Genomic DNA, 24970 nt, shown 5'->3' on the forward strand with positions numbered 1-24970 from the left:
ATTCTTGGCTCTGCTTTGAAGCTCCTGATGGCCCCCTTCCCACCAAGATCTGGTCCTGCCCTTCCCTCCTTTCTCCCGGCTGCTCTCTAATGTGGCTTTGGCTTGGCCTTGGGAGAGCTAAGATACCTTTGTTCTTGAGCAAAAGGTTCTGGAGGATGGAGTTGTTCCCCCCCACCACCCACACACACACACACACCCCTGACCTGTGGACGCTCCCTAGTTAAGACAAGCACACACTCCACACTAAGGTACAATTATTAGCCACTACGACAAGACTGCTTTCCTGGGAGGAAAATCCAGGCACCATAACAGCAGGTGGTTACTGTTCGGGCCTAGTGAAAGGAGACTGAGCCAAGATAGCAGGAAAGATACAGTGGCCACCCATCTAGGCAGGGAGAAGAAAGGCAGCCAAGGCCTTTGGCTCTAGGTATTGGGACGTTCTCACGGCTGGAGCTGGGGGTTGTTCACTGCAGACCTGCTGCCTGCAGCTCCTTTCCGTATGCTACACTGAAGGAAAAGGGGGTGGCTTGACCAACTGGCAGTCCAGCTTTGCAAATAACGTTCCATAAGCTGTGAAGCAGTTTGCTATGCTGCTGCTTCAGAGAGAGGTGAAGGGCAGGACCTGTGTGATTCTCCCAGGTGGCCAGAAAAGCCAGTGATGTTTTGGTCAGAGGCCCTATGACACCAAAGCTGGGGCCCTAACCTTGACCAGCAGCCTGCATGTCCAGCTGTCCATGCTCTCAAAGAACTCACAGGCTGAGCCCTCTTAGGGAAGAGAAGGCCAGGAAGAAACCACAGCTGGGGCAGAAGGAAAGACCCTGTCTTAGAATATGAGAGGCCAGCTATGGATGTCTGGGTGCACGTTTCCTCTTCAGGAAATGCAGTTGAGGGATAAGTGAGAAGAGGGACAAATCTGGGAAAGTCTTGACGTGAAAAAGGAGAAGCTCAGAAACAAGCCAAGAGGAAGGGTTCAGTTAACCATTAATAGCTATTTGGAGCTGAAGCAGGGCTTGAGTCAATCTTTAGAGAGGAGAATCGCTAGGGATAGTCCTTGGAAGGGTGCCCTCAAGGTAACGGGACTGGACGGGGTGAGACCTGGATACCAGCAGGAGATGGGGTGTTCTCAGCGTCCGGTGACAATACATTTGTATTATGTTTCATCCTCACAACAACCATGAGAGGGACCATTATTGTCCCTATTTCACAGGTGAGAAAACCAAACCTTAGGACTGTTACATCATAACGCAAAGCCACACCACCTGACTCCAAACCTGTCAGGCTGGGGTGTCCCACAGATCCCAGTTTCTTTCTAGGAGCCCACTGCCAACCCCCTTTCACCTTTCTATGCCTGCCTCCACGACCTTCCCCTTCCTGTCCGCCTTCTTAGTCTGCTGAGGAGGGCCAACTAGGGGACGGCCATTAGTTACCTGACATCCAGGTGCTAGGCCCACCCCAACTGGCAGAGCTCGCACGGGCACGTGGGGTGGGGGAGGGTTGGGAGGGCTTTGCGGGAGGGGCAAGGGGTTTGCGGGAGGGGCAAGGGGGGAGGAGTCAGTGTAAGATTTAGGGCAGGGCTGGGCCGGGCCGGACCCAGGGGCCGCAGGGGCCGCGACTTCAGTACCTCGGAGAGCGCTGAGGGGGCGGGGCTCGCGGGCCCGGGGGCGGGGCGAGGGCGGGGCGCACGAGACCCCTAGCCAGGGCCCGGGGGCGCGCGCGGGGGCGCTCGCGCCAGTCCCGAGAGCGGTGTGCAGTCCGGGGCCGCGCGCTGCCTTGCGCAGGTGCGCCCGCCGCGCCCGCCCAGCAGGATCCCGGCGGCGGCGGCGGAGGCCTCTGGCTACGCCCCCACCTCCTTCCCCTCGGCCGCCTCCGCCGCCTTCGCCGCTGCCTCCGCACCGCGCTCCGCCCGGATGGCCAGGGCTGTGCGGGAGAATGGCGGAGCGAGAGAGCGGTGGCCTGGGCGGGGGGGCCGCGTCCCCGCCTGCCGCCTCCCCGTTCCTGGGGCTGCACATAGCGTCGCCGCCCAATTTCAGGTGAGAATCCCCGGCCGCGGTGCCCCGCCCTTTAGCCGGGACTGATTTGCTCAGGCTCCCCTCTCCCCACAGCCTGCAACACACACACACACACACACACACACACACACACACACACACACCACCCCCCAAACTCCGGGAACGAGGGGACAGCCTGGATGGAGATGGAGTCTCTTCCCTGGATGGAGCCCCCAGAACCTCCCTCAGCTTCAAGTCTAGACTGATAGCCTCTGCATATCCGTGGTTGCAGTTCCCTCCGCCATTCCATGACCTAGGCTGGGAGATTCTGAGCTGCAATTGGAGGCCACCTTCTCCCCCACTTTGAGGGCTGCAGTCTGGGTTGAGATCCCAAAGGAGGCAGGTAGACTGGCTTTGCCTGTGCCCAGTCCGAAGGCTTCTGAATAGAAATGGGTCCCAGTTTCTTAAGGCAACAGACAACCTTGGTACAGGAAGGAGGGAGTCATGGGCCCTGCCTGACCAGAGGGGCCTAACTCCCAGACCTGGATTTGGACAAGTCCTGACCTTATCAGGTGTGTGCAGATGCAGGAGGTTCAGACTCAACCCAGAGATCCTAGACGTGGTTGTGGGACGGGGTGTCTGGTTTGGACACCCAGAAGTAACCAGGAACATTGGGGGGGGGGGGGAGTCCCTGCAGGAGTAGTACCCAGGACCCTGATCTGAGCTTCCCTTCACCCCTCTCCCTGCCCCCTAGCTGGTGTTAGGCAATTGGGAGGTGAATTTCAGAGAAGTGGACAGTAGGTGTTGTGGGGAAGGGTTGATGTCCCTTCCTCATAATCCTGGCCCCAGGTGGAAGGAAGAGGAGGTGTAACTGCTCCAGAGCCTTGGAAGAAGTAGGCCTAGACATACCCCATTGTTTCTCCATCTAATGAGCTGGCGCCTTCCCCTCTCCTGGGGCCCCCACCTCAGCCAGGCCCCAGCTGGTCTCTGGCGCCAGCCCCTCTTCTGACCAAGAGGTTGCTGTCTCCCTGGTCCTCAGGTGGGCAGGGACCCTTGTGGGTCTCTAATGGCATCATCAGGATTAGAAACCTCCCCTGAGGCCCTGAGCTGAGCTGAGCCCGGAAGACTAGAAGGAAGGGACCAGATGGAGGAGGCTTGAATGCTGGGGCCTTTGTGGTTAGTGCCTCAGAGTAAGAAGGCTGAGGTCTGAGACTGACTCCACTTGGCATGACACACTGCCTCTGTGCAAACACTGCCTTCCTACCAGGAGGACCCTCTGCAGTGGGAGAGCATTGAGCTTAGAATGACCTGGGTTCAAATCCTAGCTCCACCACTTTCTAGCTGCATGACCTGGGCACGGTTTTATCTTCTCTGAGTGCCATATGTTAGGTGAGCTAATGAATATTGATTCCTTAATTTATATCACGTCGGTGCTTACCAAGTGTCAGCCCACCCTCTATGCTAGCAGGCTTGTGTATAGCTCCTTACTGTGCAAAGCATTTTCCCAGTGCTGGCTCACTTAGCCCTCATAACCACCCTGGGTGTGGGGGATCGGTGCCCATTTTGTAGATGAAGACATTGAGATTCAGGGAGGCAGATGGCTTGCCCAAGGACCCAGAGGAAGTTAGAGCCTGAGGCTGGACTGGAGCCCAGATCTACAGTGTGTATTCAGTCCATTCCACCTCCAGGCCCTGCCCCAGGCCCGGAGGACAGCTTTACCTCCCCTCACCTGCTCCTGATCCCCAGGTGACAGTGCTGTCAGGCAGGCAGGCAGGTTAGCATGGGCGCTTTAGGGAGAGGAGCTGTCAAGGTGGATATCAGCCAGTGAGTGTGTCCAGTCCTGGCCCAGGTGGGCAAGGGTGGCAGCGCACCAAGGCTGAGGCGTGGGTCAGCCTTCCAGGACACGGTGGCCTGGCTGTGAAGACAAGGCCCACTTGTGGGAATAATAAGAGCAGTGTCTCCAGCCCTACGTGGCCGCCCCCGCTGCCCTTTCCCTTGTCCAGCCTCTCGGAGCCCTTGGCGCAGTTTGGTTTAACCCTGGGTAGTTACTGCTCTCTTGTGGCTCTTTGGTGGGGTCATGGATCCAACTGGCCTGGGTTTGATTCCTGGCTTAGCCTTCTTAGCTGTGTCCCCGAGACTGGGCACTTAACCCCCTGAGCCTCTGTTTCTTCTCCATGATGCCAGCTTTGGCCGCTGTGCAGGACGGTCCTAAGACTCGGACGAGACAACACATGTTGAGTGTTCCAAGAGCTGTGGAGCGCTGCCTTCGTGCAGTTGTTGTTATTATTGTTGTTGTTGTGACTGTGTGTGTTACACATGCCCCCACACCACTGTCAGCTTCCCAAAGGCATAAGGAGTTAATATCTAAACTTTGGTTTGCCCAATGCCCAGCACAGAGTAGGTGCTCAGTAAAGCCTTAGTGGTTTACTATTTAATTAAGCTTAAAATTGGGTACCAGCCTCCTAGAGAGCAGAGAATACAGTGCATTGCCAGAGAGCACAGTGGTACGCCCTGACACGTGGGAGCGGCTCACTTTGCCCAGGCACCATTCTGAGCACTTTCTGTGCAAGAGTTCCTACCAGAACTATAGAAACAGAGTATTATTATTGTTAGCCCACTTAGCAGATGAAGAAACTGAGGCATAAAGAGGTTAGATAAGTAGCAGAGCTGGGTTGGAACCCAGGCAGTGTGATTTCAGAGAGTGCCCTGGAATATTGGGAGAGAGGTGGTGGAGGGGGTGAGCACGACGTAGACCTGGAAGGGTGGGGAACGTGTGTGTGTGGACAGTTGGTTTAAATAATGTGTGTCCTTTGTTCTGATTATAGAAATGCCCCAACCAGTTACTAATAGTTGCCTGTGGATATGGTATGGGGGCGGGGTTCTCACTTACTGTGCATACTTCTGTACCCTTTTTTTTTTACAGTAAGTATAGGTTACTTCTGTAACTGACAAAATAATTTTTAAATTTTAGTATTAAACTGATACATGTTCATTACAGGCATTTCTCATTTTATTGCATTTCACAGATGTTGCATTTTTTACAAATTGAAGGTAAGACCCTCCACTAGCAAAAAGGTTACAACCCACTGAAGTCTCAGATGATGGTTAGCGCTTTCTAGCAATAAAGTATTTTTAAATTAAGGGATGTACTTTGGTTTTTTCAGACCTAATGGTATTGCACACTTAATAGACTACAGGGTAGTGTAAACATAACTTTTATATGGAAACCAAAAAAGTCATGATGCGCTTCATTGCAGTGGTCTGGAAGCGAGCCTGCAATGTCTCCGAGGTCTGCCTGTGTACAGGAAAATCCAGAAGAGAATTTAGAAACTGATGCAATGGATGCACCGAGCTGAGTAGGTGGGAGGAAGGGGAGGGGCAGTAAGACAGTCAGGATGGATGCTCATGGAAAGTGCAGTGAGCAGTCTGCCCTGGGATCATGGGTCAAAGAGACGGTACAAATCAGCTCATCCAAGCCAACACTCTTCCCCCGGTACTTTGGAGGAAACAGAGAGACTAAGTGGCTTCCCCAAGAACAGACAGCAAGTTAGAGGCAGAGCTGGGACAGAACCCTGGCCTCATGACTCCTTAGATGGTGGTGTTTTTACCCCACCACACTGCCTCAGGGATGAGAGAGAGGCCACCGAGAGGTGCAGGGACCTCCTCACTTATCTTTTCACAAGGGGGACACACTTGGCTGGTCCTTCATTCACTCAGCGAACATTTGCACTTTGCCAGGCTCACTCCAGAAGCAGACATGGGCCTGGTCATCATGCAGGCACTGGTGTAGAGGGGACTCAGACAGACAGACGAGGCCTTTCTGGACAGACTAGTAGGTGTGGGTGACCAAGATCGTGGGCCTTGGGGTCAGCGGGTCAGGCCGGGGGGTGAGTGTCACCCAAGAGGAGGAGGGGTGAAGAGGGAAGGGCAGCGTGGATGAAGGGCCCCAAAAGAGAGAGAGCCAGCAAGGTGTCTGCCACCCAGTCTGGCACGAGTGTGGGCAGCAGGCCGTGCAGACCGGGAAGGCCGTGTTGGGACCCTGGCCTGTGCCCCGACAAGCAGTAGGAGCAGCAAGGGTTTAGTCAGGGAATGACAACCTCGCATCAATGTCTTGGGGGTCACACTGGCTGCTAGGGAGAGTGTGGATGGGAGGCAAGGGGCCCGCTGGCCGTCCTGCCAGGGAGGAAGGACGGGGGAGGGTGTGAGGGAGATTTAGAGGGAGGACAGTTGGTGAGGGGTCTGGTGTAAGGAGTGGAGAAGAGGCAAGAGTCTGGGTGATGTTGGGCCCTGTGGGGGTTGTGGTGGCCAGTGGGGGCGGTTTGGCAGGCAGGGAGGTGAATGTGTTAGACCTGCTGAGTTTGAGGTCGGAGGTCATTGCGGGACCCAACTGGAGGGTTCCAGCAGGTGGTTGGTTCTGGGTCCAGGGCTTACTGGAGAGGATTGGGCTGTGGCAAAAGACCTGGGGAGTCTCATCCTAGAGAGCGAGGGTCACTGAAGCCTCAGCGAGAACGTCACCACGCACGAGATGGCAGAGTGAAGGCAGGTGGCCTGGGACCAGGCTGAGGAATGCCAGCCCCGTGACCTGTGTAGCCAGGATGGTGTGGTAGGCGGACGGGGGCGGGAAAGCTATCACTGCTGAAGGGGCTTCCCCACCCGCAGCCCACGCCCTGGGCAGCACCCCCTAACCCAGCTCTTGGTGCACATCCAGTGTGGGGACAGTGATGACGTGCCTCACACAGCCAGACAAAGCCAAGGCAGGATTTCCACCCCGGTTCTTTGACGTCAGGGCCTTGAAGTTGATCTCTGGATTGTTGGAACTAGGCCAGTTATGGCGTGGGGCCCCACTGGATTCTACAAATTGGGTCACTGCCGCCATTCCCACTAGGGGTTCTTCCATTCCAGAATACCATCTCTGTCCCTGCTCTCTGGCCCTACGCTTGCAGTCATTCAAAAACTCTCTGGTGCATCGACTACGGGCCTTGCCTCCTTCTGGCCCTGGAGATGCCTGTGGTGCTGTCACAGAGCTTCCAGTGCCGCCGTCAGCCAGCACTTTAATAGGCAGTTGTTTTGTGCCTGCGGCGTACAAGTTCTTGGGCTTTGTGCACAGATTAGAGCGAGGCTGGGATGGTGCCAGGGCGAATATGACGGCTCCTGCCTTCAGGAAACAGCTCTGTGAGAGGGTGGGCAGCCCAGAACCAGGACTGGGGTCCTGGTACAGAAAGTCCATCACGGAGAGCAGAGCAGAAAAGCTCTCCCCAGGTCCCACCGCGTCTCACAACCGGGTCCGTGTTACTGTTTCTTCCTGTGTGTCATTCTTCACGTGAAACCGTAGGTCATGCATTGTCGTTTTGCTCATTATATTACCTGCCGTTTTCCACATTAATACACAGACTTTATAATAGTCATGCAAAAAGGCTGCATACTATTCCATCCACTGGATGGCCACAGTTACCCAGCCCCATGGTACTGGGCTAGTTGGTTGTTTTCCATTGTTTGCTGGCATGAGAAATACACATCCTTGTATATAAAGGTTTTCCATGTGTGGGATTGTTTTCTCAGGGTAGTTTCCCAAAAGTCCGACCCCAGAGTTCTTGCTGCACATGGGCACCAAGGAGTTTAAACAGATCAGACACATTATAACCCCAAGCAGGGGTTGTCCCTTGGATTGGATTCGGTTTTCCACTGGAAATGACCCCGGTGTGGATCTGGTTGGGTAGGGAATTCCAGACCAGAGGAACAAACCCAGCCTGACCCAGGCCCACCCAAATCTGGGGGTGGGGCAGAGAGAAGGTTCCCAGGATGAGGCTGGCCTCGCTCTCCCCCACCCCACTGTTTCAGCCAGCCCCGCCTTCCTTGAGGCCTACATATCCCACCCCAAACTCCCTTGTATGTGGGGACATAGGAAGTTAGTTGAAAGGGGAACTGACAGAGATGTCCAAGGGGAAAATCTAGTGGGGACGCCAGTGGTTCATTCATTCAACAACATTTATTAAGTACCTGTGAGGCACCACACACTGTTGGCCAGGAGAGACGTTCCCACCCTTATGGACCAACTGCCCTAAGGGAAACCCACCAGTGTTCGCAGAACCCAAAGGGAAAATTACAGGGATCTGGAAGTACCAGCACGAAGGACTAAGCGGGCCAGTAGCAGGTTTGTTTGGCTTGGTCAGGGAGGTCAGAGAAGGCTTTGTTAAGGAAGCCAGTGGGGCAGAAGCCTAGAGAGATGGGAGGTGGAGAAACGGGGGCTCAGGTTGGGGGTGTGATGATATGAGGAAGAGGAGGCCCTGCTGAGCCTTCAGGCCACAGGTGAGAATGTTGGCCCCTTTCCCTCAGGGCCAGGGGAAGGCTTCTGAGCCAGGGAGGGGTGACAAGACCAGATTTGCTTTTCAAATGATTTTGGTTGGTTGCCTAGTGGAGAATGGCCTGTGGGGGAGCCAGAGGGAAACGGGGGAACCTGCTTAGAGATGAGCAGCAGATCCACAGGTGTCCTAAGAACCCCCGGGAGCCATCTCTGCTCAGCACTCCGAGCAGGGAGCAGGGAGAAGCTGGACCCTTGGACCATAGATGCCCCTGTCATGAGAGGGGCACGTGGGGTACCATGGCCAGGACCCAAGGTCACTCAGCTGGCACCCTTACCTCACTCCAGGAGAGCCAGGTGCAGGAAGAGAAGAATGGCCCCTGGATTTGGCCTTGCTCAGCTAAAGCCTTGGCTTTACCGCTTAATCCTTCCTCTGCATACACTTCTAACTCAGCCTGCTACTGGCTTGAAACAGCAAATCAGAAAGGGGTAGGGCTGCTATAGGTGTAAAGAGGATCACAGGGAGCTATGACAGCACGTAGCAAGGGAAAAGGCCACGGAATAAAGATCAGAACACAAAAGGCATGTTTGTGTGTGTAGGAGAGCGCAGCCCAGGGAGTGGGGGGCCGAGGAGAGCGTGGAGAATGGCATGTGCAGAATGCAGGGAGGAGCCTGCAGGCCAGCGAAGGACGCAGCCCGGGAGTGGGAGGAGAAAATGTTAATGCAGGAAGAGGGGGCCTCGAATATAAAGATAGACTCCAAAGGTCAGGGCGGTCTCAAGAGACCAAACTCGCAGCACAGAGTCACCAAATGTTAAAGTGGATGAGACCTCGGGAACATCTCCATAAATGGGTGAGCAGGTCTGAATTGATAACAGTGGCTGCTCTGAAGGGAAACTGCTGAGGTGTCCAGATGTAGAGGCCAGAGCTGGAGACCTGCGTGCGTGGGAGGCTGGTGTGAGGCAGCTTTTGTTGGCCTCCTGGTGCTGAGGGCTCAAGTTTCCAGAGCATGGACCGTGGGAAGGTGGATGGTGGGATCAGGAGGGAACCGTGCCCCTTTCCTTCCTCTCCTCCCTTTCTCCCCACGGTTGCCTTCCTTGAGCCTGGAGGGACCAAGAGTCTGTTTAGCTTTTCCTCCAGGAAGGGTCTCCCAGGCCTTGGCTGGGAGACCTAGCACATCCGGTTCCTGGAGGGGACGGGAAGGGCAGGGCAGTGCGGAGGGGGGCCGGGCTGGGGGTGTGAGTTACCACGGAGACTCCTCCATTCCTGGTCGCGGCCTCACAGCACTCTGCCATCCACCAACACTCGGCTCTGTGGAGCCTCACCAGCAGACGGTGAGCAGGTGTGGGTGGTTTTATACATGGGGAAGCCATAGACCTATAGCCTGATGCCTGAGCCCTAGTGTCCCCTTCTGGAAACTGGGCAAAATAAACCCTCTCCCAAGGTTGTAGTGAGGATTGAGGGACATGCAGGGCATCAGGAAGGTTGGTGGTCAGGGCAGCCGCTCCTTACAAATGAAGAGGTCGGAATTTGATCTCACGCCTTCTGCCTCCAAGCCTGATGTGGTGAGCATTCTACCATCCTGCTCTGCTTATGAGAAAAAAGTAAGCTAAGGAACTCCCTTAACCCACCCCTGGAGCCGGGCATCAAGAGCCAGCTTTTGAGCCCCAGCGCAGTGCTCTTTCCACCACTGCCCAGGTGACCTCAGCTCCCTCACCTGTAAAGGATGATACAGCTGTGCCTGCCCACCCCCAGACCTGCTGTCCCAGGAAGTGGGAATATCGGGTAATGCCGAAGGTGTGGAGATGAGCTGAGAAGCCCTCTGCCCAGTCCAAGCCAGACCCGGCAGGCCTGCCCTTACTTCGGTTTGAGAGGAGTGGGGTGGAGGCTAAGGATATCACTTGACAAACATCTAACAGGCAGGTACCGGGTACCCAGTGTATGCAAGATTACCTCGCCAGCTCTGCCCTTGAGGAGCTTGCAGTCCAGACCAGAGCTGGGAGGGAGGAGACCTGTATTCATCAACTTCTGGGCACAGAGTGGAGAATGTGAGCTTTATCCACCTTCGGAACAGGCTCCAGGGTGTCTGCCGGACGCTGGGTCCTGTCTGCTTCCCCACGCCACTGCCTTGCATCCACACACGGTGACAACAACCACAAGCAAGAGGATGACGAGCCAGTGAGTGTGGCCAGGAGGGCTGTGTGTGTGTGTGTGTGTGTGTGTGTGTGTGTGTGTGTGTGGAGCAGGCACCAAGGGGCCTTTCTGGAGGAGCGAGATTAATGAGCTTTCTTCCAGCAGCACAGGTTGAGAGCCTGCCACGTGCTCCATCCAAGCACTGGGTTAGACTCTGGAGGCAGGTGTGGGAGGCACAGGCCACCACACATGGAGCTGGAGACCTTGGATGCCAGGCCAAGGAGTTGGCCGCTAGCAGGGAACCCTGAGTAGGGGGTAGCTTTGCCTGATAGTGGTACATGGGGTGGAGTGATGCCGGCATGGGGAGACTGAGGCAGGCCCGTGGGGAGGTCTGGGACTGCAGAGGCAGGAGCTGGACCAGGGCTGGGCAGTGAGGAAGAGAAGCACAGGGGTCATGGGCAGAGTGCGGGCGTCTGAGGGCAGCTCTGGGTCAGATGCCCCCTAGTCCTGCAGCTCCTCAGTGTCGGCTGAGCCCCAGGGCTGCCTTCTTTGTGACTGTTCAGGCATCTGGTGTGTATTAACCATTTTCTTAGTGCCTGCCACTCAGCTCTCATCCCGGGGCAGAGATGCCACCCTGTGCCGGTCAGACTGCGCAGGGTTGCTCTGGCTTCTGGGCTGCGTTGTCCTCCCCAGCCTACGCCCACTTGCACACCACACCGTCCACCAGCCCTGGGAACCTACCACCCTCAGGCTGCAGGTCAGAAGAGGCCTTAAAGAGCACCTTGTCTATCCAGCCCCCTTGCCCTGGTCAGAATCCCTCTCTACCATTCCGTCCATGGGCCTTCCAGCTTCTGTTTATGTGACTCTGCAGTAACAGGAAGCCCATTACCTCGCAGGCTGCCTTTCCAGCCCTGTTAGGTCCACACATGGTCTGCCCTTCCCCTGGCTGTGGAACCTCCTATGCCCACAGACACGTCCTGAGTGCTGAAGGACAGAGCCCTGGGGAGTGGGCAGGGTTCTGTCCTGCAGCAGGAGGGCAACAGGCAGCCCTGTGTGGGTGCTACCTGGGCTCACAGAAGCCTCCCAGATGAGGTTTAGGGGCTGAGTGGGTAGCTGTGCGGATGAGCCATCCATTCATAGAGAATTTTGAAGCCTTCCCCTCCCCCCCAATCTGGTCATCAGGCACCTTGAGTGTGGCGCTGGCCCTTTAAAGCAGATCAGGGGCTGGCTTTTGGGGGGAAACAGCCCAGATTTCTGCCATCTGCTTAAAAGCCTGGGCAGGGAGGGGGGCCACCCCAACCCCTGACAGGGGCATTGGAAGGGCAGGTGGAGCCGGTGGCATTGATTGCAGTAACCTGATCCCGTGGGGGAGGCAGCAACGACAACGGCAGCGCAGCAGGGCCAGGCTGGGGCAGGAAGCTGCCTGCAGCTGAGGGCTGGGCTGCGAAGGGCTGGGGCCCAGGTCGGCAGCCGCTGTCTCCTCTCCGGGCCCATCTATTTTTAATGAGCTCCCCAGGCTTCTGCAGCGGACAGGACGCAGCAAGGCAGGCCCAGGCAGTGGAGGCCCAAGGCCCCAGCCCTGCCCTGAGCCCTGGCCCCCCCACCCTTCTGGGCATGAGAGGGCAGCCCTGGGGCCCCGCAGCCCCCTGGCCGGGCAGGGCTCTCCATGAAGCTGGTGCTGAAGATGGATTCGAGCCCAGACAATGACAGCTGGTTGGAAGATCAGTGGGAGCGCTGGTAGGGGTGCGGGGAGCCGGTGGGGAGGGGGGAAGTTTGGGGGCAGCTCAATTGAGTTCTGGGTCTCTGGTCTGACTGAGGTAGAAGGCAGAGGGGATGGCCTGGGCCTCCTAGGCTCCCCTGGGGTCTGGGCCACCACCGCTCCTGGGTGACCTTGGGTTGTGGGTCTCTCTTGCTCTAAGCCTTGATCTCCTAATCTCACTTGGGAAAACGCTCAGAATGCTCCCCAAGTTCCCCAACAGAATTCTCCCAAATGTCCCACGCACAGTGAACCAGGTGGAGCCTCGGGCTGGGTGTGAGCAGGTGCAGGAGGCAGGCAGGCAGGGCAATGGGGTGGGGGCACAGGGCTGGCCAAGGGGGAGAGGACCCTGTTAGTGTTCTGGTGCTAAAGTGCCCTGGCCTGCCTCCTGGTCAGGGCACCTCCAGTCCCCAACCCGAGGTCTTCATTGACCCCATCTGTGCAGCATCCTGTTCGGGGTCCGTATGCTGGGCAAGGCAATTTTGTGTTTGAAGAGATGAGACCAAGAACAGAGAATGGGGCCTAGTCTCTCCTGGAACAGGCTGAAACTAGCCATACTGATACCAGATGTCCCTTCATTGCTCCACAGTTCTAGCAGCATGGATCCTCCTGAGCTGGGGACATGGAGCACTCCTCTGGGGCTGGGGAGGGGCCTGGGCCAGCGCCTTGGGTTTTCTTGCTGCACGGATTGCACAGGGAGCCCCCCCACCCACCCCCTGCCCCGACTCCAGGCATCCCACCGAGTCTCTTCTCAGCTCCGCATTCTGCATGGGTGAACAGGCCTTGGCACCTGCCTTGACCCTGGGAGGCATTTCTCTGGCAGAGCTGAGGCTCTGACCAGCTGGGCCTTCTAGGCACTGCCTCTTGTTTGGCAACAGGATGAACAACTCCCAGCCGGGAGGAGCAGGAGTAACCTGGAGCCTCTCCTTTGATGGCTTTTGGCATGAGCCCAAAACTTTCCCTGCCTCTTAGTTACCCCAAGTCCCATCCTCTGGGGGCTGCGATCTGCCTTCAAAGGGCTGCCGGTTGGGAGACGCACTAGGGAGACATCAGTGGGCTGAGCAGTCCCCGTGTTGTAACTTCGGCTTCCTATCCCCACCAGGCTCACCCATGACATCAGTCTGGAGGAATTTGAGGATGAAGACCTTTCAGAGATCACCGATGAGTGTGGCATCAGCCTGCAGTGCAAAGACACCCTGTCCTTACGGGTAAGGTTGAGCGCCCAGGAGCCCCTGAGTGGGGCGGCAGGATCAGTAGGGACAGGATTGAGGGCATCCCCAAATCTACAAAAGTGCTCTCAGGGTCTGAACTGTACCCTCATTAGATGAAATAATATACAGGAAGCATTCAGTACAATGCTTGGCATATCTTGGGTGCTCAGTCAGAATTTTTGTTTTCTTTGTTTTTGGTGTGGTTTTTTTTTTGCCAGGAGGCAGCTCCTTCAACAGCCCACAAGAAGGGAGAGGGCAGGAGGGCTTGAGATCTAGGGCCTGAGTTGAAGGAAGGCTCAGGACGACCCTAAATCCTTTGGGAGTGGCCTTGGCAGAGGGCCCAAGGCAGAGCAGGGTGGAGTCTGGTGAAATCTGCAGTGCTTTGGGGCAGGAAAAAGAAGCCAAGGCTCTCCCTTGGTTGCCATTGCGCCAAACCACACCACAGGGCCTTGCAGACCCTCTCTGGCTCACAGTCTCAATGGCCCCTTTGGAGGGTTAACCCAGCATTGCTGCTGCTTTTGACCCCATGGCTTTGTTGTAGGACAGATGACGATCTCCTGTCTCTAAAGTTCTGAATCCTGCCAGGAAGTCCTCAGCATCTGGGGAGCCTGGGTCAGGTGGGGATCCTCTGTGTCTTTTCAGAACAGGAAGAGGGGCCACGAGTCAGGAAATGGACAGCAGAGCACGGGGCTAGGTGGCGGAGCCCAGAGTTTGTTTCAGCCCCCAGGAGAGTGGGTGGCCAAAGTGGACGTGGTGTTAAGAGAGTAGTTAGCAGAGAAGACCTGCAGTGTGAGTTGGGGTGGGCTACTGTCTCTGCGGGGACCTCCTGTTGCCCTCAGAGATTGTGTAAGTTCTGCCAAGCAAGGTGAAACCAAGGGAGGAAGATAATCTTCCAGGACCCTGTACCCTAACCCTCCACCCTCTGGCCAGGCCAGGATGGGTTGAAGCAGCGGTCACTTATTTTGGACCTGGGGAATGGTCCCCGGGCCCTGACATAACTTCTCTAAGGTCATACACCTGTTTCTCCTCCCCCACCGCCCTCTCCCTCAACATGCACTGGCAGAGCCTTGGAGAGGGTGGTCCTTCAGCCAGCCAGGGCCCTGAGGCAGTACTAGCTGAGGATGTACGCTGTGGGGCCTTAAACAAGCTCCGGGGGGGCTTTCACACTCTCTTTCCCGTGAGTCCTCACCTCTCTGGGAAGCTGGGAGGGAACTGGAGGGTCAGGGGATCTGTCCAAGGTGCCAGGGAGTTAGTGGCAGAAGTGGAACTACAATGGGGCTCTTAACTATCAAGGTTAGGCTGGACTGAGGGGAAAATCTCAGGTTGGAGGGGGCTGGCCTGTAGACAGGAGAGAGTGGGAGATGCCACTGCCTGTCCCGGTGCCCTCCATCTCCCCCTCCCCCTAAGCATCACTCTTTACGGCCGCGCTCAGGTCCTCCTGTCCGCACTGCGGCCCTCCCGCAATCCTCGCCTGGCTGACTGTATTCCTATTTTTCCTCACTACTCCCTTCAAATATTAACACCACCACCCCAATCCCGTGTGGGGCCAGAACACCTTGGCGACCCTGCGTCCCCATGGCAACAGCGGTGACCTCACTCAGGGCTCGGCTTACAACGCCGGTGAGGTCACCGGCCGTTGCCAAGGGAACGGGAGGGTGCAGAATCAGGAAGAGCGGGGAGCAGTGGGAGGGGAGAGATGTGGACTCTCAAAAGCGCCAGCAGGAGTGGGAATGCGGAGGCCTCGCACACCGTCGCGGGGAGCGGGAGGGCGCGGCCCCCTCTTTCCTGGCCCCTGCCCCTCTTTTTCTCTCCCCTCTTTGCGGCCGCGGAATGGACTCGCCCGGGAGGGGGCGGGACGTGGCGGCCTCGGTCCCGCCCAGGCCCCGCCCCCTGACGCCCCTCCGTCCGCGCCGCGCAGCCCCCACGCGCCGGGCTGCTGTCAGCGGGAGGTGGCGGCGGCGCTGGGAGCAGGCTGCAGGCGGAGATGCTGCAGATGGACCTGATCGACGCGACGGGGGACACTCCCGGCGCCGAGGACGACGAGGAGGAGGACGAGGAGGAGCGCGCGGCGCGGCGGCCGGGAGCTGGACGGCCAGAGGCCGAGCCCCGCCAGGAGCCGGCGCCCCGCGGCCAGGGCCAGGGCCAGGGCGGAGGGGACACGTACCGGCCCAAGCGGCCCACCACGCTCAATCTCTTCCCGCAGGTGCCGCGGTCTCAGGTGAGACGCGAGCGGTGTGGGGCGGGGCTGAGGGGGCGGTGCCCTGGGTCTGGGCCCCGGGAGGTGTAAGGAGCGCACTGTCCCGGCCCGCAGGGTGGGGACGCGAGGAGGGGCTGCTGGAGAGGGACTGGCCTGTCCAGCGCGGGCAGAAGTCTCCGTCCTGGTGAGCCCTCCCAAGGCTTCCCAAGGGGGAGCTCCCTGGGGAGGTGGTCTCAGAGGCATGTAGGATCTGTCGTAAGGGACAGGGGCCCTTGAGGAAAGGAAGAAATGAAGGAGCTGACAGGGAGAGTGGCGGGACCCCGGGAAGGAGAGAGCTGAGGCATTAAGAGAACAAGGCTTTGAGGGGTTGCAAAGGTTGGAGCTTGGGACCTCAGGCTGTGGCAGGATTCCCCCTTTAGAGTATGGTGTTCCTCGTGAAGGTGGGGCAGATGCAGGACCTGGAGAAAAGGGCATCTTAAGTGGTCGGTGTGGTGAGAGGTCATGGGAAATTGTGAAGAGTTGGGGATGGGGAGCTCAGAGGCAGCAGCCAGTTTGAAATGTGGGCAGCTGGGAGTTCCCAGAAGGAAGGGAAGAGAAATGGGAGGTGGAGCTGTTTGTCTGAGTTGGGGGCCTAGGGCCCCTGGGCTGGGTGGCCGGATGCCAAGGAGGGTTGAATAGGATGGGGAGAGTGGCTGTGGCCCTTTGTCTTCCAGGCCCAGTCACGGGAGGGAGGTGGGGCTGCTGGTGGAGGGTGCAGAGGCTGCAGGGAAAGGATTAGTCCCTTTCCCAGGATCCTCTGGGGTGGATTTTGGCAGCCAGACTCATGAATGTGAGGACCTGTGAGGGTGTTCCCCCGAGAGGGGACCTAACTTGTGTGTAGGGAGCCTTGTATGCAGGCATTGCGGAGAGGGTTCTGGGGGCGCTGGGACTGTGGCATGGGCAGTCCAGGAGATCCAGGAAGAAGGGGTGCTGACGACTATATCTGTCATTCCTCAGTTATGTGCTCCTGGGGGGGGGGTAAGGGAACCATGTTGTGGAATCGTCATTTGGATGATTCATCCCAGTCCCTAGGCTAGCTGCTGGGAAGACCCTTCCTCCTGCTTTTTCCAGGTTCTGCTAGAATGTCCCTGCCCCTTCCCTAGGCCATAGCTTCCTCAGCTCCAGGGCATTTGGGCTGGAAGTAAGCACCTTCATGTAAACTCTCCATGTCTGGGACTGGGGGTCTGGCTCTGCCCCCAGATGGCTCCTGCTTCTCCCCCCACCTCTTCCCTCACTTACCACACATACATTGGCCATCACCACCTTTGCGGAGGCTGATAAAAGCATGTGAGAGTTGGCCAGCTTTCCCGAGCCAGGAGAGAGCGCCGGCGAGAGCCAATAGGCCTGGCTGGGAGGATTGGGACTTGCCACCCTTCCTGCCTGCTCGAGGAGGGTTGGGGGTAAGGCCCTAGACAAATGGTGGGGGTGGGAGTGCAGCAAATGGCCTAGGGATGGCCTGATGGGGGCAGGGCCAGGGCCTCCCTGTGCCGGGCACTGTTGACCGCTTCCATCACAAGGGCCTTTTGTTCTCTGCACAGGACACACTGAATAATAATTCTCTGGGCAAGAAGCACAGTTGGCAGGATCGGGTGTCTCGATCATCCTCACCACTGAAGACAGGTAAGTCAGGACCCTTTCCCTTACCTGGACTCCTACCTGCCCTGACCCAGTCCCCAGTGCAGAGAGCAAACCCGGCAGCCTCTGTCGAGTAGAGGTTGACTGCCTGTCCTGCATCTTTGAGTAGGCCCAGCTCAGGTCAGGTATGGTCAGAGGGCTGGCCTCAGAGCTGGCCATGGCCTGTTGCTAAGTGGTCATGCTGAGTAGAGGGAACAGGTAGCTTGGGTGTCAAGGGTGAGGGCACCTGCCTTCAGCACTGACCTGTCTGTTCTCCAGGGGAGCAGACACCTCCGCATGAACACATCTGCCTGAGCGATGAGCTGCCACCCCAGAGCAGCCCTGCGCCCACCAAGGACCGAGGCACCTCCACCGACAGCCCTTGCCGCCGCAGCGCTGCCACCCAGATGGCGCCTCCCAATGGCCCTCCTGCCGCCCCACCTGGTGGCCGGGGCCACTCACATCGAGACCGTATCCACTACCAGGCAGACGTGCGACTAGAGGCCACCGAGGAGATATACCTGACCCCAGTGCAGAGGCCCCCAGACCCTGCAGAGCTCACCTCCGCCTTTTTACTGCCAGCTGAGAGCCGGATGTCAGTCAGCTCCGATCCAGACCCTGCCACCTACCCCTCCACTGCAGGGCGGCCACACCCCTCCATCAGTGAGGAAGACGAGGGCTTCGACTGCTTGTCATCCCCGGAGCGGCTTGAGCCACCAAGTGGAGGGTGGCGGGGCAGCCTGGGAGAGCCGCCGCCGCCTCCACGGGCCTCGCTGAGCTCGGACACCAGTGCGCTGTCCTACGACTCGGTCAAGTACACGCTGGTGGTGGATGAGCACGCACAGCTGGAGCTGGTGAGCCTGCGGCCGTGTTTCGGAGACTACAGCGACGAGAGCGACTCGGCCACTGTGTATGACAACTGCGCCTCTGCCTCCTCACCCTATGAGTCGGCCATTGGGGAGGAGTATGAGGAGGCCCCCCGGCCGCGGCCTTCCGCCTGCCTCTCCGAGGACTCTACACCCGACGAACCCGACGTCCACTTCTCCAAGAAGTTCCTGAACGTCTTCATGAGTGGCCACTCTCGCTCCTCGAGTGAGTCCACAGCGGGGAGCGTGGGGGTCCTGGGAGGGAGAGCCAGAATGAGGGTGTCCCTGGGAGGTGGCCTCAGGCCCATCTGGTTCAAGGCCTAAGACCTCAGGGCCCTCTTCCTGTGCCACGAACCTCGAGCAGCACTGGGACCACCTTCCTCCAGCCTGTCCCCCTCACCACAGGTGCAGAATCCTTCGGGCTGTTCTCCTGTGTCATCAATGGGGAGGAGCAGGAGCAGACCCACCGGGCCATATTCAGGTAAGAGCACCTGAGCTGGGCTGGCCCGGCAGCAGCTGGGGCCACCCCTCCCTGCCTCTGCCATCACCTCATGGCCGAGGCCCCACCACTGGCATTCATTCATCCTCTCAGCCCCAGGGGGACATGTCCACCCTCAAAGAACTCAGTATGTGACAGAGTGGACGGTTTTGGTGCAGTGTGCTGCTGATCTGGTCAGGGCCAGCGCCCAGGAGGGTGCCCAGAAAGACCATGCCGAACCCCACACAAAACCCACCCCTCCCTCCTCCCTTGGCCTGAGTTCCTCCATAGTGGATGCAGTCTGGTAGACTGTGGTCTCCCCTGGGAGCTGGTAGTGATAGGCTCACGGGATGCTTTACACGTTTATTGAACTAACGAAGTCAGTAAAGCTCCTGGCCCCAGAATAAGTTGGGGAGAAGACAGGTGGCCTGGCTGGAGAGGCCCTGATGGGGAAATCCTCATGTGCCCTCTCGGGATAGGTTTGTGCCTCGACATGAAGACGAACTTGAGCTGGAAGTGGACGACCCTCTACTGGTGGAGCTGCAGGCTGAGGACTATTGGTATGAGGCCTACAACATGCGCACGGGAGCCCGGGGCATCTTCCCTGCCTACTACGCCATCGAGGTCACCAAGGAGCCTGAACAGATGGCAGGTAGTGTTCCTTTCCCCCTGCCTGCTGCCACCAGGCCCCTCATCTTCCCTGCCCCGACTTGCTGCCAGGTAAACCATGCTCCAGATCCCGACCACCCAGGGAGGGAGCCAAGCAGAGGTGACTTTGGTCAATTTCACAATTGATCCAAGTCAGGCCCAGCTGAGGTGGGACGTGTGTGGATGGTGGCACCCCGTTGGCTCTGCCACGCCTCGCGTCATCCTTGCTTCCAGGCCTGACCAGAAACAGCGACTGGGTGGATCAGTTCCGGGTGAAGTTCCTGGGCTCGGTCCAGGTTCCCTACCACAAGGGCAACGACGTCCTCTGTGCCGCTATGCAGAAGGTACCCGCTGCCTGTGTCCCTGGTGGTTGCCCAGGCCTCGTCCTCCCCTGGGGAGGGGCGCAGCAGTACCTGATGTCCCTGTCTCACCCACAGATTGCCACCACCCGCCGGCTCACCGTGCACTTTAACCCACCCTCCAGCTGCATCCTCGAGATCAGCGTCAGAGGGGTGAAGATAGGCGTCAAGGCTGATGACTCCCAGGAGGCCAAGGTGACACCCCGCCCCCTGGCCCTGGCTGTCCCACCACAGTTCCCCAGTGTCCCCCGCAGGCCGATGACCACCCTCTTCTCCTTCCTGTAGGGGAATAAATGTAGCCACTTTTTCCAGTTAAAAAACGTCTCTTTCTGTGGATACCATCCAAAGAACAACAAGTAAGTGGGGTGGGGCATAGATCAAGGTGTGGGCCGGGGGCCTGGAGCTCGTAGCGGGGCGTGGGACTGCGCGTGCGCCTGGAGGGCCTGAGCCCCGTGCTACCCAGACTGCCCTCCCGCAGGTACTTTGGGTTCATCACCAAGCACCCCGCCGACCACCGGTTTGCCTGCCACGTCTTTGTGTCTGAAGAATCCACGAAAGCCCTGGCGGAGTCCGTGGGGTATGTGTGCATGTGTCCCGCCAAGCGCCAGGCCCGCCAGCCAGCCCCGGTCCCAGGCCCTCGAGCGTATTCCCTGTGCTCAGTGTCATCCTGCTGTCCTCCCCGAGCTCTGCACACCGCCTCCAGGTCACAGTGCAGCGGCCTGGACAGAGCCTGGGTGGCCCTGAGGAGGAGCTTCTCAGCTTTTAGCTGCTGGACCCTTTCTTCAACTGCAGTCTTACTCAGGAAACACAATTTGTAGGGAACGGAGCTGAGCAGCTCCAGCGGGGGGAAGTGGAGCCCCACTCTGGGACCCTGAGGCTCTAGTTTGAAAACCTGGGTCGGGCTCCTATTTCTCCCGTCAGCGTGTGTGTCTGCCTGTATCCTAGGAGAGCATTTCAGCAGTTCTACAAGCAGTTTGTGGAGTACACCTGCCCCACAGAAGACATCTACCTGGAGTAGCAGCGCTGCCCCGCCCTCTGCATCCCCAGGCTCTCAGGCCAGTGCCAGGACAGCTGGCTGATGACAGGACATGGCACTGATTGGGGAGGGGCACCCGCCATCACCAGAGGATGGCGATGTGGGGGCCATTGGTCGAGGGTGGGGGAGGGTGGGGGTTATGGGGAGAGGCAGATGCAGTTTATTGTAATATAAGGGGTTAGATTCATCTATGGAGGACAGTGGGCTGCCGGGGGATTGGGCGGGGGTGGGGCTGGTGGGTGTCAGTCCTCTGGCCAGGAAGGATGCCCATCCCAGGAGCAGAGGGTTCTGACCCATGCTGGGCCACACTTCCCCCGCAAGGTCTCTGGCTCTCTGGCCCTTGGCTCCTGCCTTGATGAAGCCCATGCCACCTGCGAGTGCCACCCAGCCCCCAGCTCCCAACCCCAACTGAAGCCCCTGAGCTCAGGCTGAGCAAAGCGCCTCCCGAGGACTTTCCAGTAAGGAAACGGCAGCAGGTGGAGGTGCAGCCCCTATTCCCAGTTCTGTCACTTGTGTGGCCTCTGGATGGCTCCACCACCACCCTCACAGGCACGCTGCCCTCTGGCAGGCGGGCCTCACAGGAAGGAGAGCTGCAGCAGGGCCCCGCCCCGGCAGGAAAAGGAGGCTTCCAGACTGGCCTGGGGCTAGCAGGCCTCTTGGCTGCTTGGCTGGAGCCCGTCTTGGTCCTGTCATCCTAGCCACAACTATTAAAGTGCCATTTCCTGTCTGGACTGAAGTGGGTATATCTGCTTGGGCCCCTCCTATGCCCTACTCGTTGCCATCCCAGGAAGGCCCAAGGCTTTGCTGCACAGAATAGCTTTATAAGGGATTCCCATCACACGTGTGTGTCATCGTAATACTCAGCCATGTCTGGCCCGTCCCGTTTGCGCTGCTGGGCCTGGGAGAGGAGGGGTCGAGGCCCTCGTGGCCAGGGGTGCTTGGGTCGGACTCCATAGTCTAAGCGAGAAGAGGGTATGTTTGGGAGGGAGAATCTGGTTTTCCACTGAAGTCACCCCTGCAAAGATGCTGCTGGGATGAGATACCCTCCCTAGGGCATGTCTCCCCCATCAGAGAGGGGTGAGGGCAGGGAAGGGGAAGGGGTGGGGTGAGATAATACCATCCACCAGGCCGGACAGTGGCTGTGAGAGTTCCAGGGGAGCTGAAAATTCCTCAGGAATAGATCGCCGAGGCCTGTGGGAGATGTTGGGGTGCTCAGCCCTGGCCCCAAAGGCCACTGTCACTTCCCTGTGAAAGGAGGAATGGCCCAGGGTGGGGGACTGGACAAGACCCCTGACACAGGGTAATGGCACCAGCCTCTCCTCCAGGGAGGAGGCAGCATGGCAGAGCCCTCCAACTTCCAGGCCTTGTTAAGCCCTGACCCTGTGCTCCTGGGAGTTACCTCAGTGGCTGGGGGTGGAGTGCAGCTGCCAGGACGAGGTAGAGGAGGAAGAGGCTCAGCCCCGCCCTGGGGTACCCCAGCATGGTGAGAACCATCTCCTACTCAGGTCCCAGATGCCGGCTTCTGCCTGCCCCTCCCCCAGCAGAAGAATGGAACCTATTGCCAGCTCCCAGGGCCACCTCACAAAGGGCATTAGTTCCAGGGCTCAGCATCAGCACCAGCTCTGGACTAGGCCAGAAACCTCCATGCTGAGGTTTGGTTTTTGTTTGTTTTTCTGACGCTGTAGGCCAACAGGTGCCAAACCACATCTTGTTTCAGTGTCATTGTCCAAGGGTTAAGGGCACCGACCTTTGGAGTCAGCTCTCAATTGAGATCCTGACCTTGCCTATTGCTAGGTGGACACATCACTTAATTCTGTGGGCCTGTTTCCTCATCTGTGAGGTAAGGTAAATACATAATATGTCCAAGGTCTGGCACACAGTAGGCCCTCAGCAGAGGTCACAGCCACTGAGTCCTCACCCCAGGGCCCCACCCATTCCCACTTAGCCTCCTCCCTGCCTCCTGCTGCCACCACCACACAGTGTCTCCCTCCGTCTCAGTTGTCCAGGAAAGGTGTGCTGAGGAGCCCAGAGTGGTTACTCAGCCCTGGCCAGCTCAGATTCCCCTGGGAGGAGTACTTAAGGAACTTCTTACTTAGTCCCCACAGCTTAGAACAGCCTGGTCCAGGTCTGGCACAAAGTAGGCCCTGCCATCGCCCCTGAGGTGGACAGAGGGATTTCAAGTTAGGTGGCGAAGCCCGGGAGCTCCTCTAGAGTGTGTTTCTGGAGGGCAGGGCCTGCAGGATCCCCAGCACTTGACACTTGATGGGTGCTCAGTATTTGTTGAATGAATGAATGCAATGTGACAGTGTGCTGGAGAATCTCTCCACAGGCCTGAGGCAAAGCTGTGGGCCCTTTGGTTCCTGCCCAGCCCCGTCAATGCAGTGGGGACCTGGTTCACTGCAGGAGCCGAGCCCAAAGCTTTAAAAACAAACTCCAGGCCCCACCCAGACCTGTGGGATCAGAACCTGAGGGCTGGGCTGGGGGTCTGCACTTTGGACGCCCAGTTGCTTCTAAGAAGCAGATCTACTGGCAGGTCCAACCCCCTCTAACTGCTGACGTGCCTCAGGCCCAGAGAGTGAAGTCCCTTGTTTCCAACCCTGCCTCCTGGTCCTGAGTCGCCCCCGCGAGGCTGACCAGCTCATGCCTCCTACAATGTATCTCCTTCCTGTGCTCGGACACCACACATTGACTTCTCACTGACCACCCCCTTTCTGTGTCCTGGACACAACTGTCCCCACCAAGGTTCACTCCTGCCTGGAACCACGAGTTTCAGGAACCACGAGCTCTGCCTAACTCCATACTCCTCGTCCTTCACCCCCCTTGCCTCCGAGATGCCACCTCTTCCTATCCACAACCAGTCCCAAGGCCTGCCTGGGTTACACCTAAACCTCTCTATCGCCCTGCCATGGCCCCATTTCAGCCCATCCACTGTTCTAGGTCTCTGCCCCAATGTCACTGCTCCCATCCTCCATCTCTGCCCCCTGTCCACCCTGCACCAGGCAGCTGCCATGAGGTTTGAAACAGGCCCCTTCCCCGCTGCCTCCCAGAGGCAGGTGCCACCTGCTCACCTGGTATGTGACAGCCTGTTGGATTTGGCCCTGACCTCTCCCTCCAGCCTCATCCCCTGAGCTCCCGCCCTCTCCTCCCTTCCGCCCCAGCATCGGCTTCACGCCACCGTGACACTACACGTGCTGTTTTCTGCACACACGGCCTCCTCTCCCAGTCTGCTCATCGAAAAACTGGTGGAGTTTTCCCAGTTAAGCAGTTTTCCCTGCTTGAAGGGCGGCTTCCCTGACCACTGCGCCCTCCCCAGTCAGCCTGGGTGGGCAAGCACCCCACTTGCTCACCCCTAGACTACTTTTCGTATACCCTTCCACCTAGTTCAGTGTCCTGGTGCGCTGCACGCTTTTACACACCCGTCTCCTCCACCGATCGGTGAGAGCATGAAGGCAAGAACGTGCTTTACTCACTTCTGAACGCACAGCATACAGTACAGAGCCTGCTACACAGCAAGTGCCCAGCGACGCTTGTTAGACTCGGCGGAAGGCTGTGGGCCTCGAGCTGTGACCACCGCAGCTCAGTCCTTCACTCCACGCCCAGGGCCTACACGAGGCTTCTCAGAGGCACCTGGGGAAAGCAGTCAGGGAAAAGGACTGGCCCTCTGGGCTTGCATTCCACCTGGGGGGTCTGGGAGGAGGTGGGCACGGCAGTCACCAGTGCAGACCAAGCCCTCTCAGAACCACAGGAGCTAACCATCTGGCTACTCCAGCAGGAAAGTGTGGTCTGTTCATAGGGCTAAGGGGGCAGGGGCAGAGGTGAGGAAAGGGGGAGACCAGACAGAACCTGCACCCAGCTTTCTCTGAGCTTCTCAGGCTCCTGTTCCTTCCATGCACCCCCACCCCATTCCCAGCATCGACCCCCTGACATTCTTTCCCCAAAGGAGAAAAGCCTCTTGCACTCAGCTAGGAGTTCAGGGCTTGAGGTACCACTGTGCACTGAGCTGGCACTACCATTCACCAGGCTCCCTCACAGACGCTGGCAACAAGGCCCTGCAGGCGGAAGGGGCAGACAGAGGCTCTGGCCAGAGGACACATGAGCAGCTGACATCCACTGCCTAGGTTCGTCCTTGTCATCAGCAGGGACACTTTACTGAGAGAGGCACTTTACTCCCACAGCTGCCCCGACAAGCAGCTTCCCAGGCTCGAGGTTAAATCCCACTTTCTGTGGCTGAGGAGCCCTGGGTCCCAGTCCTAGCAGAGGCTTCTTGGCCCAGTAGCGAGGTGAGGCTGCAGTGGCTCCATCACTGGAGGGTGCGAAGTCGAGAGGGTGTTAAGAGGGGCTCAGGTGG

The 24970-nt window shown here is 58.2% G+C and overlaps 2 protein-coding genes across 12 annotated transcripts; one reads left to right on the forward strand and one right to left on the reverse strand.

Annotated features, from left to right (window-relative positions):
* The first annotated feature begins 1695 nt into the window (after positions 1-1695).
* Positions 1696-21353, forward strand: MAPK8IP1 (mitogen-activated protein kinase 8 interacting protein 1). 10 transcript variants are annotated; one of them, XM_019746389.2, is made up of 14 exons: positions 8898-9138; positions 9984-10070; positions 10360-10463; positions 13277-13382; positions 15304-15603; positions 17160-17241; positions 17515-18327; positions 18507-18582; positions 19059-19231; positions 19462-19571; positions 19665-19781; positions 19872-19942; positions 20065-20163; positions 20532-21353. In XM_019746389.2, the coding sequence occupies exons 1-14, from the start codon at positions 9097-9099 to the stop codon at positions 20602-20604; spliced, it is 2253 nt and encodes a 750-aa protein (XP_019601948.2). In that variant the 5' UTR covers positions 8898-9096; the 3' UTR covers positions 20605-21353. The 10 variants fall into 10 exon arrangements, with proteins under 10 accessions (XP_074192378.1, XP_019601950.2, XP_019601948.2 ...); XM_074336272.1 differs by lacking the exon at positions 8898-9138 and adding an exon at positions 9299-9619; XM_074336274.1 differs by lacking the exon at positions 8898-9138 and adding an exon at positions 9864-9889 and having other exon boundaries at positions 9962-10070.
* Positions 21354-21356: 3 nt separating this feature from the next.
* On the reverse strand, positions 21357-24900 carry FREY1 (Frey regulator of sperm-oocyte fusion 1). Of its 2 annotated transcripts, none has more exons than XM_074336296.1 (3): positions 24093-24900; positions 21740-21867; positions 21357-21579 (listed from the first exon to the last, which is right to left on the reverse strand). In XM_074336296.1, exons 1-3 carry the CDS (start codon positions 24107-24109, stop codon positions 21458-21460), a joined length of 267 nt encoding a protein of 88 aa, XP_074192397.1. In that variant the 5' UTR covers positions 24110-24900; the 3' UTR covers positions 21357-21457. The 2 variants fall into 2 exon arrangements, with proteins under 2 accessions (XP_074192397.1, XP_019601959.2); XM_019746400.2 differs by lacking the exon at positions 24093-24900 and adding an exon at positions 22022-22116 and having other exon boundaries at positions 21740-21813.
* Positions 24901-24970: the final 70 nt, after the last annotated feature.

Source organism: Rhinolophus sinicus, linkage group LG06 (genome assembly GCF_036562045.2).
Source record: "Rhinolophus sinicus isolate RSC01 linkage group LG06, ASM3656204v1, whole genome shotgun sequence".
Lineage (NCBI taxonomy): Eukaryota > Metazoa > Chordata > Mammalia > Chiroptera > Rhinolophidae > Rhinolophus > Rhinolophus sinicus.